General features: G+C 39.8%; 1 protein-coding gene across 1 annotated transcript in view; it reads right to left on the bottom strand.

Annotated features, from left to right (window-relative positions):
• Positions 1–14,151, bottom strand: part of GPR158 (G protein-coupled receptor 158) — a 312,886-nt gene that overhangs the window by 9,981 nt on the left and 288,754 nt on the right. Inside the window, exon 8 of the mRNA XM_048837832.2 lies at positions 3,458–3,596. Coding sequence (XP_048693789.2) covers positions 3,458–3,596 — 139 coding nt within the window. The remainder of the gene's footprint in view (positions 1–3,457; positions 3,597–14,151) is intronic.

Here is a 14,151-nt window from a genome sequence, read left to right as displayed (position 1 = left end):
CTCTGTCCTGTCCCATGAGGCTGGCCTGGGCCTATCTCCCCTCTCCAGCTCATTGGCTCTTGCTGCTAGGAGGAGCCTACCACAGCGTCACGTGGTACAAGTCAAGGCTTTGCCTCAAGCTGAACATGTATGCAAAGGGCAGTTGGTAACCTGAGCTGAGATTTGTGGGGAGGGGCCATCTATCCCTAGCCATCTGCTGTGTATGATTGGGGCTGATGTGTCTGTCCTTTACTTATGCTGTTCAATAAGGCAGTGTGTTTGTAAATATCAGATTGCAAGAAAATATGAGATTGGCGGCAATTTCTTTAATTTCCATTGATACGGCCGAAAGCCAGAAAAAGCATTTCACACTTTGAATTTAATGTTACTTGTCTGAAGATGAAGAATGTAGAAGCTTTTCAGAGGTAGCGCCACTCGTAACCTAACTGAACCACCTTGGCGTAAAATTCCCAGCAGAATTCATTCTGTCCTTAGGGGTGGAGGTTTTGCTTCTCTACAGTTGTCTGATTTTGTCACCATTTTATTGTTCCAGCTCTAGCTATATATACCTAAGTTCTTATATGGCATGCATCACTGTGGTATTTGAGTGCTTCCCCTAATTACCGTGCATACACAGTCATATATTTCTCTGTTTCCTCCAATTTTCAGAGACTGAACTGTGGTCTGTGGTGTTATTTTGGGAAGGCAAGCCCAAAGAAGTGGATTTTGTATTTTGCTGTGAAGATGCAAAGACTCATGGTTGTTCTGATCTCAACCCATCTCACCCAGATTGGTGGCCAGTTGTTGAGAAGTTCCATCTCCTACACAGACAGTTTTCACTCAAGCTTGACACATGACACATGGTTATAAGGAGGTTGTATGTGTCTTGATGTTGACTAAATACATTACATAAGCATGGCATTAATTAACTTGAACTACATCACAAAATACCATGACCTGCCACACAGTAACTCCATTTTACTCATGTGCCATGATTCGTGTCACCAATGTATCCATTAACAAACTGTATCATATACATGGGTGGGAGAATTGAATGTAAGAACAGCCATACTGAGTCAGACAAAAGGTCCATTTAGCCCAGTATCCTGTCTTCCAACAGTGGCCAATGTCAAGTGATCCAGAGGGAATGAACAGAACATGTAATTATCGAGTGATACACCTCCTGTTGCCCATTCCCAGCTTGCCACAGCATGGGTCCCTCATGGTTTCACTTCTGCTGCCTGCAAAGTAGTTGCAGTCCACCACTAGTCCTGTTGCTAATACTGATGGATGGGAAAGGAGGGACTCACTCTGTCATCTTTATATGCTAATTAAATAAAAATCTATTTAAAAAGAGGAATTCCTGTACACAAATGTAGAGGTGGTCTAGGGTATTGTGGTTTTAAAAAGGGAATGATACCTCATATGTAAATGACAGGCAAATGTCAAAAAGTTCAGGGTTTGATTTGGATGCTCATCTGAATTTTACTCAAGCTATCTTAAGCTGCTGGAACTGTCAAATATTATGGTGTTTATCTCATCAGAATAGGTTATGCTGCAAGTCATCCAATGCATCCAACTTTTCACACATACTCTGTGAAAATGCTTCTTGGATTTTGGCTGTTTGGGTTACACCCAGAGTTTAGGGAGAAGGAGGAGGATAAAAATGAAAGAGGATGGGAAAATAAATGCACAAAACATTGCAAGAAGATTTAGTTTATGTTGGGTTATAAGAATGTTCAAAATTTGAGAAGGGGTCTTACATTTTCCAAACCAGTTCATTCATCCCTATTTAATTATGGTGTATGATCTCTTATTTCAACAGAATGCCAATATATCCAACAGTAAGAGAGGCACAGGGCAACTATGATAAACAGCAAGGAAGGAAAAAACACTAGATCTTGTGCTGAAGGGAATAATTCTTCAGCAGCAGGGACAGAGAATATGCCCTACTGGCCACTTCCATCTCACATTTATATGATTCTTTCCACTTCCTTATTCTGACTGTGCTATATTTACACTGAGAGAAGCAGCTATTCCAGTCAGTGACAGGCGGGAGATGTCTCTAGAACTGCATGTTCAGAAAATGACAGCTTCTCTGGCCATTGCAAGGATTATAAGAATGATAATAAAAGAGTCTGGAAATCTACTGATTTTTTGAAAAGTTGAGCTGATCAGAAAGGAAATAAAATCAGACATACAGAATAGAGGGGAATTCTCAAAAACTCCAATGTTGCAAGCTCGAGTGGCATGGTAGAGTTGTCAGCTGTGATGAAGGAAATGGGGAGGGAAGAAAGTTTAGAAGGAAAGATGAGAAGTTCTGTTTTTTCTGTGTTTGGTTTGAGACAACTGTGACTCATCTAGGAAGACATAAGAAAGGCAGCAAGAGACATGAGCCTAACGAAAGGGGAAGAGGTAGGTTTGAGAGTGGTCAACACAGAGATGATAAGAGACCTTAGGAGTGGATGTGGCTGTCCAGGAGACAAAAGGAGGAGGAAAGCAAAAGGAGACAACAAAAGACATAATGACAGGTTTCAGAGTAGCAGCCATGTTAGTCTGTATTCACAAAAAGAAAAGGAGTACTAGTGGCACCTTAGAGACTAACCAATTTATTTGAGCATAAGCTTTCGTGAGCTACATCGGAATGCATCCGGTGAAGTGAGCTGTAGCTCACGAAAGCTTATGCTCAAATAAATTGGTTAGTCTCTAAGGTGCCACTAGTACTCCTTTTCTTTTAACAAAAGACATAAGAATCTCATAGTGTGAGACAATTTGTAGAGTATCCCAATATTTTGGATTTTCCAGAACAATTTTATTTCTTCAGTGAAAATTTTGCAAAACCAAATTTGATCATTTTCCCACAGCTGTCGCAAAGACCCCTAATTTTTTGTTACCATTACTATAATTTCCCACAATTAAATTCAGGGTACATTATAATCCTTATAAAACATGAATTTCCATATATATTTGTTATAGTATTACATACATAAAAAGTATATTATTATTACTTTATTTTATATCCAGCATATAAACCACTATGCTTCATGCACAAACCAATGTAATTATCTTAAACCAAGGATTTTCACTTGCTGATCTGGAAGAATTCATATAAACTAATATACCGTACTTAATTGCCAGTTTTGGGGAGATACAAACCAGTGTGTGCTGTGTAAATGAATTAAAATGGACAGTAGTTCTGCTAAATCTAATTTGTTATATATATTAACTTTTGATCCAATTGACATAAAGAACATGTAAACTAGCCATACTAAAAAAAACAAATCACATGATTAATAAGTTGATTACACATATTTTTCCAGTCCTATGAGAACATTAGGTTTAATAACGTTTTAATTTGCAGATTAAAATATTTACGAGGTCCTTCTGTTTTGCATCCTATGCAGTTTACCCATTTTAAATTGCACCATAGGAAACCTGAAAGAGAAACAGTTAAATACTAGATCTACAGATCACTTGCCTAATTGTATGGAATATAGCAGAGATAATGAGCTCATTGTGAACTGCAACAGTCATATAACGTGGCTCATGAAATGCTGATGGGACTGTCCGCACTGCATAGCAGAGATAAACACCCCACAAGAGGAATAAAAATTCAGCTGTGAGAAGAACAAAAAGAAATAATTTGCTATTAGTTTTATAGATGAAATATAAAGGAAATCTGAAGTTATATAGCATGTTCTATATGTGTGTATATATATACATATAGACAATATGTAATCATAAATATATACATTCATTCACAAGTATTCATATACTTTCAGATATTTTAAAATTGACATTAATATTTAACATTTAACTTCAAACATTTAATTTTTACACAATGTGTCATTAGACCAGGAACCTTTGCTTCCATGTTTTCCTACTATTTTAGTTTACAAGTGTTAAAACCAACCTTTAGCAATTTCTTGTCTGTTTTTCAACTTGATATCTTAGAAGCTTGACATTATTTGTAATAAATTTTTTATTTTTATCTCAGGTTCCTGTTATAAAGGAAGCTACAAGTGCCACTTCAGTTAAGAGTCTCTAAGCCTTTTTAATATGAATATTCTATTTCAACTAACTCAGCTGGGGGGGGGGGCGCGGAGGGTGAGAAAACCTGGATTTGTGCTGGAAATGGCCCAACTTGATTATCATACACATTGTAAGGAGAGTGATCACTTTAGATAAGCTATTACCAGCAGGAGAGTGGGGTGGGAGGAGGTATTTTTTTCATGCTTTGTGTGTATATAATAAGATCTTCTAAACTTTCCACAGTATGCATCCGATGAAGTGAGGTGTAGCTCACGAAAGCTTATGCTCAAATAAATTGGTTAGTCTCTAAGGTGCCACAAGTCCTCCTTTTCTTTTTGCGAATACAGACTAACACTGCTGTTACTCTGAAACCTGTCAGCTGGAATGATTTCTTCTGGGTTAAAGTACACCCTCTACTCACTTTAATTCTGTTGTGCCTATGTTTTATAGACATTATGAGTCTCTTTTGAGGAGCCTAAGGACCTGGTAATTACAACCATGACACATTTCTCCTTAATAAGTAAGAAATAGGTGATGAAAGAAACAAAATAGGGATGGATGAATGCTCAGGGCCAGTTCAAACCAACCCTGTATGAAGGGACTGAACTGAACCTCACACTCAAGTTTGTATTTCAGTCAATGTTTTACCGTGACACAATTATGTTTGTGACACAAACATCATCTTTCACATCAGCCCAGAAAATCCCACATTCCAGAGATCTATCTCAGGGGTGTGGTTATTAGAACAGCCTGTTTCTTTCATCTCTTCTCTTCTGGGATGTCCTTCTCGAGAGCTGGGCTGGAAGAGGCCAGCCCTGTCTTGCCACATGCACTGCCAGGATCAACTCCTGGAACATGGCTCTTCTGGGCCAGTATCAAGACATGATGATGTCTATGTTGCGTTGGGTTTGCTGAATTTTGTGACTAGTATTTTGCTCATGACATCCCTCTATATTTACCACCCTAAATTATATATATGCTCATATACATAATGTCGTTTTCTGAATTCAGGTTAGTTATATTAGAAACATGCCTTCGTCACATTTCACCACATCATAACTCCTAGCTACAGGCTCATCTGTTAGATCAGCAAACAACCAGCATACCATGTAGGTACCTAAACAACCTTATCATTTTCAGTTTTCTTCCCACTGGAATCAGTGACAAAGCTCCTGTTGACTTCAACTGATGGAAAATTGAGCCCTAACACAGGAAATGTGAGACAGGAGAAAGAGGAAAAGAATTGTCAAGGATACACTGCCACTGTTACTAATCAAGTAACAATACTGTCTCTCTCTCTCTCTCTCTCAATAAAGTATATTATCTCATTCAAACATTACCGTGCTGGGTAGCTCTGCCCTAGAACATCTTATGCTCAATTAGAAGCAAGCTCATACACTATTAACACAAGAAAAGAGAAAAAGTAAAACTGTGGCTGTCTATCTCTGGAATTAATTCATCTGCATGAGCTAATGGAAAACTTGCTGTACATGCTCCTTCCATCTTTATACTTTCATGCTTATTTTTGATACTGTATTAAAAATATTACTGACCATCCACAAAAAAGAAAACTTACAGTAAAAAATACAGATGATTTTTTGTTTTACTTTATTTTTCTTTTTGAAAATTCTATCTACATAATGGGTGCCTGTTTCATTTAATTGGTAACATCACAAGTAATGACTGGCAAAAACAGCTACCAATCTGGTTTTGATAAATATGCAACAGTTTGGAAGTTTGCAACCATATCTGAAATAGTTTCTGAGTTAAGTCAGAAATTATTCTCCTAGTATTTTAGATCTACTGATTCTATTTTGGGTCTTGTATGCAACCAGGAAGTGCAACGGCTTGAGAAAGTGAAAATGAATTCAGCATTATGTGAACTTCTTTGAGCCTCAATAAAAGAATCAGTGAGTTTTGAGCAAAGCTTTGAGTGGTTCTTGTTTTAATGTGAGTGGTTTACCCAGCCCTAAGTCCATAACATTTGCTGACCTAAAGTTACGTATCTTCTCACAACTGCTAATATGTAGCACACTTGTATTACTCTTTCTCTTTTATGTCCCCCAACAAAAAAACAACAATAATTACCATTAAAAATGGAACAAATAACAGTTTGATTTGGGATTTTAAAAAGTGTCTCTTTGGGGACCCATGGTACATCTTTTGTGATTTTTTTGACTGGGTCTATTTTTGGGCTTCTCAAATGAATGTAAAGTAGTACAGCACTCCCATGTCTCCGATACTGACTGCCTGGACGAATTGGGTACTAGTTTCATTTCACTACCACTTCATTGGCTACACTGCCAGTGAAGTCTATGACTATATCTCATTAATATCCCCAAACTAGGAAAGATCCACTGAATTTTTTCTCTCCCAAAGTCTTGACTGAGTACATGGCACACAACTTCTGGTTCGATTAAATTCAATCAAACCTTAACAAGCTAAATAGCAATCTTAGAACTATTTCAAATACATTTGGTGTTCATTTGTGTGCTCTCTTTTTAAATACATTCTTCTCTTAAATCTAGAACCACAGCACAAAAAATGTATAGTTCTAACTTGGTATTAACTTCAAATACAATTAAAAAAAAAAGATAATCCTGTAATAAACTAAGGTTGGTACAGCTAATTCATTGGCTCCTCTAAGGGTCTACAGAAATTTCTCATTGACCCAGCAGAGTTTGAGAGATGTGCCACCAGAACAAATTGCCCCTGCTATTTGCACAAATTCTGTCTTTCAGTCCAGTGTCATCCTCAATAAACAGTTATTAACAGTACTGTAGGACAGAAAAATCTCAGTGCTAGCTGCCAAGGAATGAGCAAATTCCTGAATATTACACCTAGGGCTCTCATTTCTCTTTCTCCTGAACAACCAAACTAAGTGAGAAAACCCCCAAATCTGTTACTGATACAAGGAGAAAGTGATAAGTTTCAAGGGCTAAGTGGAACACTGAGAGTTCCAATAAATAGGGCTAAGTGCATGGAAAGAGAAGAAGTTTAAAACTCCATGTTCTGAAGATACCTTTATTGAAAAAAGGAACCTGTATATCTGGAATAACTCTAAAGAAGGCATCGTAGTTACTCTATATTTACAGAGCTGTAATCAAAAGAATACTTTAACTGTGTTTCTAGATGCACTGTAATCTCTTAAAATATCCCAAGAAACAAGTGAAATGGAATAAGCCACACTTCAATTAGCAAAGGTCAATTTCAGTGGGCTTGCATGGGTATAAATGATGGCAGAATTTGATTCTAAGTTGAAAGAAGTTCTGTGCATTTAGTTTTCACATATGCAGGCAATATCACTCTTTCTAAGCAGCCACTTATACTATGACTTTAATGCCAAAAATGGAATTCAAAGTATGTGTATACTGGAGCACAGCAGACATTTCCACTATTTAATGTAAAATGTTTCTATCAATGCTTTTGATTTAGCACAGAGGTGGCATTTCTGACGACAGAAAATAATTAGCATGACATCTGGTATACTACTCAAATGGGAACAGCTTTTAGAGTGCAAGGTAAAATAAGAGTGTATATACTAGCTAAGCCCAATGTTATAATAATTTAATTAACAATAGCAAACAAAATAGTCTGGTTGAGAAACAATTTATTAGCCAAAGCACCAATTACATATCTTAAATAGATCATGTAGAAGTTGTGCTTGAGGAAGAAAATCAGGTTTATATAATTAATTTCAGGCTAACACTGCAAATTTACAAAGAAAATCGGCAGATGTTACCAAATTTTGCTGCACTTTTTTGTACGTGGGCATTGGGCAACATATTGTGATTCTGAGTATAAAATTAAGACAGTGATATTTTAATATCTGTACTATACTGATGGATAGTACATATATAAATAAATGAGGTTTTTTTAAAACCAGGTAAGAGCATGGGACACACTTTTGGGGTGCTGAAACTAATTCAACAGGAGAAAATGAACACTACTGTCTCAACTATCATCTAAATAGTGAAAAGAAAAGGAGGACTTGTGGCACCTTAGAGACTAACCAATTTATTTGAGCATGAGCTTTCGTGAGCCACAGCTCACTTCATCAGATGTGTACCGTGGAAACTGCAGCAGACTTTATATACACACAGAGAATATGAAACAATACCTCCTCCCACCCCACTGTCCTGCTGGTAATAGCTTATCTAAAGTGATCAACAGGTGGGCCATTTCCAGCACAAATCCAGGTTTTCTCACCCTCCACCCCCCCACACAAATTCACTCTCCTGCTGGTGCTAGCCCATCCAAAGTGACAACTCTTTACATAATCAAGTCGGGCTATTTCCTGCATAGATCCAGGTTCACTTTAGATAAGCTATTACCAGCAGGACAGTGGGGTGGGAGGAGGTATTGTTTCATATTCTCTGTGTGTATATAAAGTCTGCTGCAGTTTCCACGGTACACATCTGATGAAGTGAGCTGTGGCTCACGAAAGCTCATGCTCAAATAAATTGGTTAGTCTCTAAGGTGCCACAAGTACTCCTTTTCTTTTTGCGAATACAGACTAACACGGCTGTTCCTCTGAAATCTAAATAGTGGTCACACAAAAGACCACAGAGGAAGCTACAGCCCCAGGCATGATTAACATTGTTGATCATGCACTATCCTAGCCAGCTTGTGCCACACAACTTTTAATGATAAATCTGCCAGGTTTGAAATGAGGATTTATATTTGACTCCAATCTGCTCAGAAATGTTCCGCAGTGTAGCAATGTTATATCACTGATATGCTACAGTAGACTTTGTAAAACTGCATTAAAATACTGTAAGGTGTAGGGTTTTGGACTAGCACTGTAGTGGGTTATTTTTAAAAAATAAGGGATGGTGACATCTTTAACAGAAGCAGTGAGGTATATTTTGACCCACAAACAGGGGTGAAAGTAAATCTAGGGCCTTACCGGTACGAGGCTGGGCTGGGGCCAGCTTTGGCTCCCGGAAGGGGTGGGACCTCAGGCGGAAGGGGCGGGGCTGGGGGGGTCAGAGCCAGCCCTGGACCACCCTGGACCAGCAAGTGCCTTCTTCCCCCTCCCTGGGGTAACAGTGACAGCTGGGACTTCTGGCAGTGGTTTAAAGGCCCCGGGGCAGTAGCGGTGGCCGAGCCTTGGGCCCTTTAAATCGTCCCCAGAGCCCCACCGCCGCTTCCCCCGGGCTCCGGCAGCAGGGCTCCGGGGACGGGGCTCCAGCTGCCACTACCGCCCCGGGCCCTTTAAATCATTCCTGGAGCCTGCCGGAGCCCTGGGGAAGCGGCGGCGGGGCTCCGGGGATGATTTAAAGGGCCCAGGGCTTGGCCACCACTACCGCCCCGGTCCCTTTAAATCTCCGCCCCAGCCCCACCGCCACTACCCCAGGACTCCGGCAACAGGGCTCTGGCAGCAATTTAAAGGGCCGGGGGCTCCAGTTGCTGCTGGGAGCCGCAGGCCCTTTAAATTGCACCTGGGGAAGTTGATCCACTCCGGTACGGCGCACCGGGTCTTGCAGGTATGCCGTACCGGGGCGCACCGGCTTACTTTCACCTCTGTCCACGAAGTACTAAAGTGGTATTTCACTAAATGAAATCGGTCACACTTTATATTAACGTTATATTTACAAATAGTTTATAAAGGGTTACTAGATGGTATGAGCATGTTTTAGACATTTATAAGCACATCAGAAGAAGGTGTTGCAAATGGTTATGAGGGTTTACACGCAACCTGTTGGATTCTATAAGAATCTGTAACAATTGAGCAATCATTTATTTCAATATCTACTAACCAATTCTAATAAATAGTTTTTAATGTAAAACTTGGCCATGAACTTCAAGAGATGAAGCAGTAGGAGCAAGTAGTAGGAAAGAAGCCTGAAATAGGCATCTGTATTATATCAACTGTCTAATGACCAAATATGGAATTAGAATATGCAGCAAAAATGCAAAATGGAGGGCAAAAGCAAAAGTAGCCAGAGGGAAAGATGCAAATGGTGTGGATTTCTTTTATTAGCCATAATATTAAAAATGTCTATAAGCTCAGTTTAATACTTCACCATTTTTGAAGTCATTAAATAACATTACTAAACAAAAAGTCAGGTGGCAACTGGCGCACGATAGAGGTAAAGTGAGGACTAAACAAAGATCTCCCTCATTATAGGATACAACATGTAATTACGTTCTGTCCTTAGTGGTGGAACTATGTGTTGCAACCTCACATATAGCCATGTGTACAAGAAATGTTTTACTTAGGCCTCTCATTCTTGTTGAAAGAGTAATGGAAGTCGTGCCGTTACTATAGTTGCTGCTTTCTCCCTGGATAAATAGTTTGTTATACTTTGCAGGGACATGAGGACCACTCTGACATCTCTTATTCACATGAGCACCAGCCCCTGTTAATTAGTGTTTATCTCTAAACAGAGCTCTTGTTCTAACTAAGACTTTCTTCTGCTTCAGTTCAGTTGGAGTGGGCAACAAATAATGATCTTGCACTGGTCCATGACCCTAAGCCGTGTGATACCTTCCATTCAGCATGTTGGACTAGGGACTACTACCCAGACCTGTGCTGGGTCATATCGTTTGCCAATCACCTGCAGCTAGCAGCATGTACTGTACTTAATGATTTTCCACATAGCCAATATCGTCCATCATTGACTCAGATAGGAAGCTTATGCTCAAATAAATTTGTTAGTCTCTAAGGTGCCACAAGTACTCCTTTTCTTTTTGTGAATACAGACTAACACGGCTGCTACTCTGAAACCTGTCAGATAGGAATGCGTCTTCCGATTATAAGGAGCATACCGAAGCCTAGATGGAACTTCTGGAAGGCAGACTGGGGCTCCTATACATAGTACTTAGAAGAGAGCATCGTAACCATCCCATTAAACATCATCTCCATGGAAGATGCAAATAGTCATTTCTATTGTGCCATTTTTAAAGCTGCAAGTGCAACAATTCCATGTGGCTTCCAACCTGGATACATTCCATGTTTGAATGAGCATTGTGTAGACTTGCTGAGGCAGAATGAGGACTCAGGTGATCCGGAGATTGCAGACCATCTTATAGAATCATTGGATGCCGCTCACTGGGCTCGATGACAGGAAGTGACAGTGGCGCTTGATTTTATGTGGTCAAGCCAGAAGAGCTGGAGCTTAATTCACCAACTAGCTGTGGCTCAACTTCCATGGGCACAAAGCAGGCTGGCAGTTACTCCAAATTAGATTGCCAGTCATCTGTTGAAGGTCGCCAAAGCTCCTGTTGACAGAGGTGTCAAACGACAGGTACATGATGAGTGGCGGTGTTTCGTAAGGATTAATCTAGTTGACAGTAAAATGGAGCATTCACTAATCTGGAACTGGATAAAGTGCTGAATGATTTAAAAACAGGTACAGCTCCCAGGTATGATAGAATTCCACCTGAATTAATGAAACATCTGGGTACCCTTGCTCAGGAATAGCTTGTTCGGTTTTTCAACAGTTCTGCGGGAATCCAGACTGCCTAGAATCTGGCACCAAGTAAAGGTCATCGCCTTGCTGAAACCTGCAAAAGATCCACACTTGCCTTTGAACTACAGATCAATTTCACTCCCAAGCATCTTCTTTAAGGTGCTTGAGCGTCTGATTTCTCAAAGAATGTCACCATCTGTAGAAGGCATGCTGGTACCAGAGCAAGCTGGTTTTTGCCAGGGTCATAGTACATGTGATCAAGTGCTGGCACTTACAAATTTCATCGAAAAGGGATTCCAACATTAGTTGAAGACTGGTTCAGTTTTTCTTGACCAGACCATGGCATACGATACAGTTTGGCACATGGGCCTTTTGGTGAAATTGTCTAAAACTACACCAAGTTGGTTTATGTGTGCAATGGCTTTGTTTTTGAGAAATCACCATTTCTATGTGCACACTGGTGACAGAACAAGTGCCTGGAGGCACCAAAAGAATGGCCTACCGCAAGGATCAGTATTATCTCCAACATTATTCATTTTACATTCGAATGACCTACTATATATCAGGTCTCACAAGTTTGTTTATACATATGACATATGCCTCGGCACTCAGTTACACTCCTTTGACATACTTGAGAGTGTTTTGAATGCAGATATGGTGGCTATGGCCGATTATTGTCATTGGTGGCATCTGATACCAAGTGAAAGTAAAACTGTTTTGAGTGTTTTCCACTTACATCATGCACAAGCAGGCAGACAGCTGAATATAGTTCTCAATGGTCAGCGAATAAAGCATGATTCACACCTGGTTTATCTAGGCATCACGTTGGATAGAGCTCTCACCTATTATGATAATCTTACAAAGACAGCAACTAAGGTCAAAATGCACAACAATCTGCTCAGAATACTGGCCGGAACTACCTGGGATGCTAACATCCAAACGATACACACTTCAGCCTTTGCACTCTGTTATGCAGCAGCGGAGTACTGCGCTCCACTATGGGCTTGCTTGTCTTACACAAGGATGATCGACGCACAACTTAATTCCACCATGTGTATTATTTCAGGCACACATAAATCTATTCCTCTACCATGGTTACTGGTTCTCTGCAATATTGCTCCACCCAGTGTTCGCAGAGAGGAAAACATAGGAAATCTCATGACAAAATTGTGTGATATGCTACATCTACAGTTAATTAAAGACTTGTTTAATCCACCATATGGTTGTCTGCCCTCATGGTGCCCATTGTGGATAAGCTTACCGGGTGAGGAATTTACAGTAGAGGATGCATGGTAAGCTTCATGGTCTGCAGAGATAGTGACAAATAATTATCTTGTCTTGGACCCCACTCAGTGTCAACCTGGGTTTTATTTACCACAAAGGTAATGGTGCCGTCTCAACCGGTTTCGTACCAGACATGGAATTTGTGCTGCAGCAGAATTTCGGTAGCATTTTATACACAGTCCACTATGTCAATGTGAGCAGCCACAAACCATGACACACGTTGAGGACTGAAAAATGACTCATCTCTCTGGAAGTCTTCGTGCCTTGAACATTGTTGATAAAAACACTGTGACTTCGCTTGACCGGATTACATACACTAAATAAATAAGTGGATTGTATCTGTCTAGACTGGAGTCCATTGCAAATTGAGAGGTCTGGTCCCAATTAATGGGTGACTTCTGGAACGGGTAGTAGAAGAGAGTACTGTTACTTATCAGCTCTTTCCTCACCTCAGATTTAGCATTTATTGGAAATTTAAGACACAGCTGTTCATAAAAGACCAATGAGCAACAAGCTTCCTGTTTACCCAAACTGAAATCTCCAGAGGATATGATTCCGTACATTTCAACTTGAAGGATTTGTTACTGGATGTTTGAAAACTATTTTGTGCAACCCTTTCCTGGTCAAAAAAATTTCAACTAAACTTTTTTCCACAGAAAAACGCCATTTCATCAAAATAGGACTGTTTTGACTAACATTTTGTTGCTATAAGATGGAATGGATAGGAGAGCATGACACCCCAGACTAATAGCACACAGTGGTAAGGGCACTCACCTGGGATGTGGGAGTCCAAGTTCAAGTCCTTTCTCTGTTTCAGGGACTTGAACCGGGGTATCCTACATCCCAAGCAAGTGCCTTAATCAAAGGACTATTGGCTATACTTAGGGGGGGGGTCTTTCTCTCAATTTTTTTTCATGAAAAATTTCAGAAAGTCTCTGCTTTGTTTCACATTTTGAAACCTTGACATTTTTTGTGAACTGGAATTTCTGTTTTCTGGCCAGCTCTAATGTTGAATACTGCTTACTCATTGGAAATGACATAACCATGGGTTGCAGAACCAGGCCCTTACCAAAACAAAACAAATTTGTAGATTATGACTGACTATTCTTATTCATCAGGCACAAGAAATAGGTTGCACATTCTCCCATTCCTACAGAAAGAAAGGTGAGAGGGAGGGAAGAGGCAAAAAAACAGAGAGCTGTCAACATCTGCATGCAAAAGAAAGCATTAGCTCACAAAACAGGGCAAGACAATGTATCCTCAGAAACGAAGTGACAACAGTATAACTGCAAGGTAAGTATTCAGGGTGGATGGACAAATGAGAGATGTACTGAGACACATATGAGAGTAAGACAAGTGTTGCTATGAAGGCATATGTTGATGTACATGTAATTGGAAGGCAAAAGACAAAAATAGGGTGTAACTTAAATATCCCATA

Source organism: Caretta caretta, chromosome 2, assembly GCF_965140235.1.
Source record: "Caretta caretta isolate rCarCar2 chromosome 2, rCarCar1.hap1, whole genome shotgun sequence".
NCBI lineage: Eukaryota > Metazoa > Chordata > Testudines > Cheloniidae > Caretta > Caretta caretta.
Note: the sequence above shows the minus strand (reverse complement) of the source record. Positions and strands in the feature narration are given on the sequence as shown.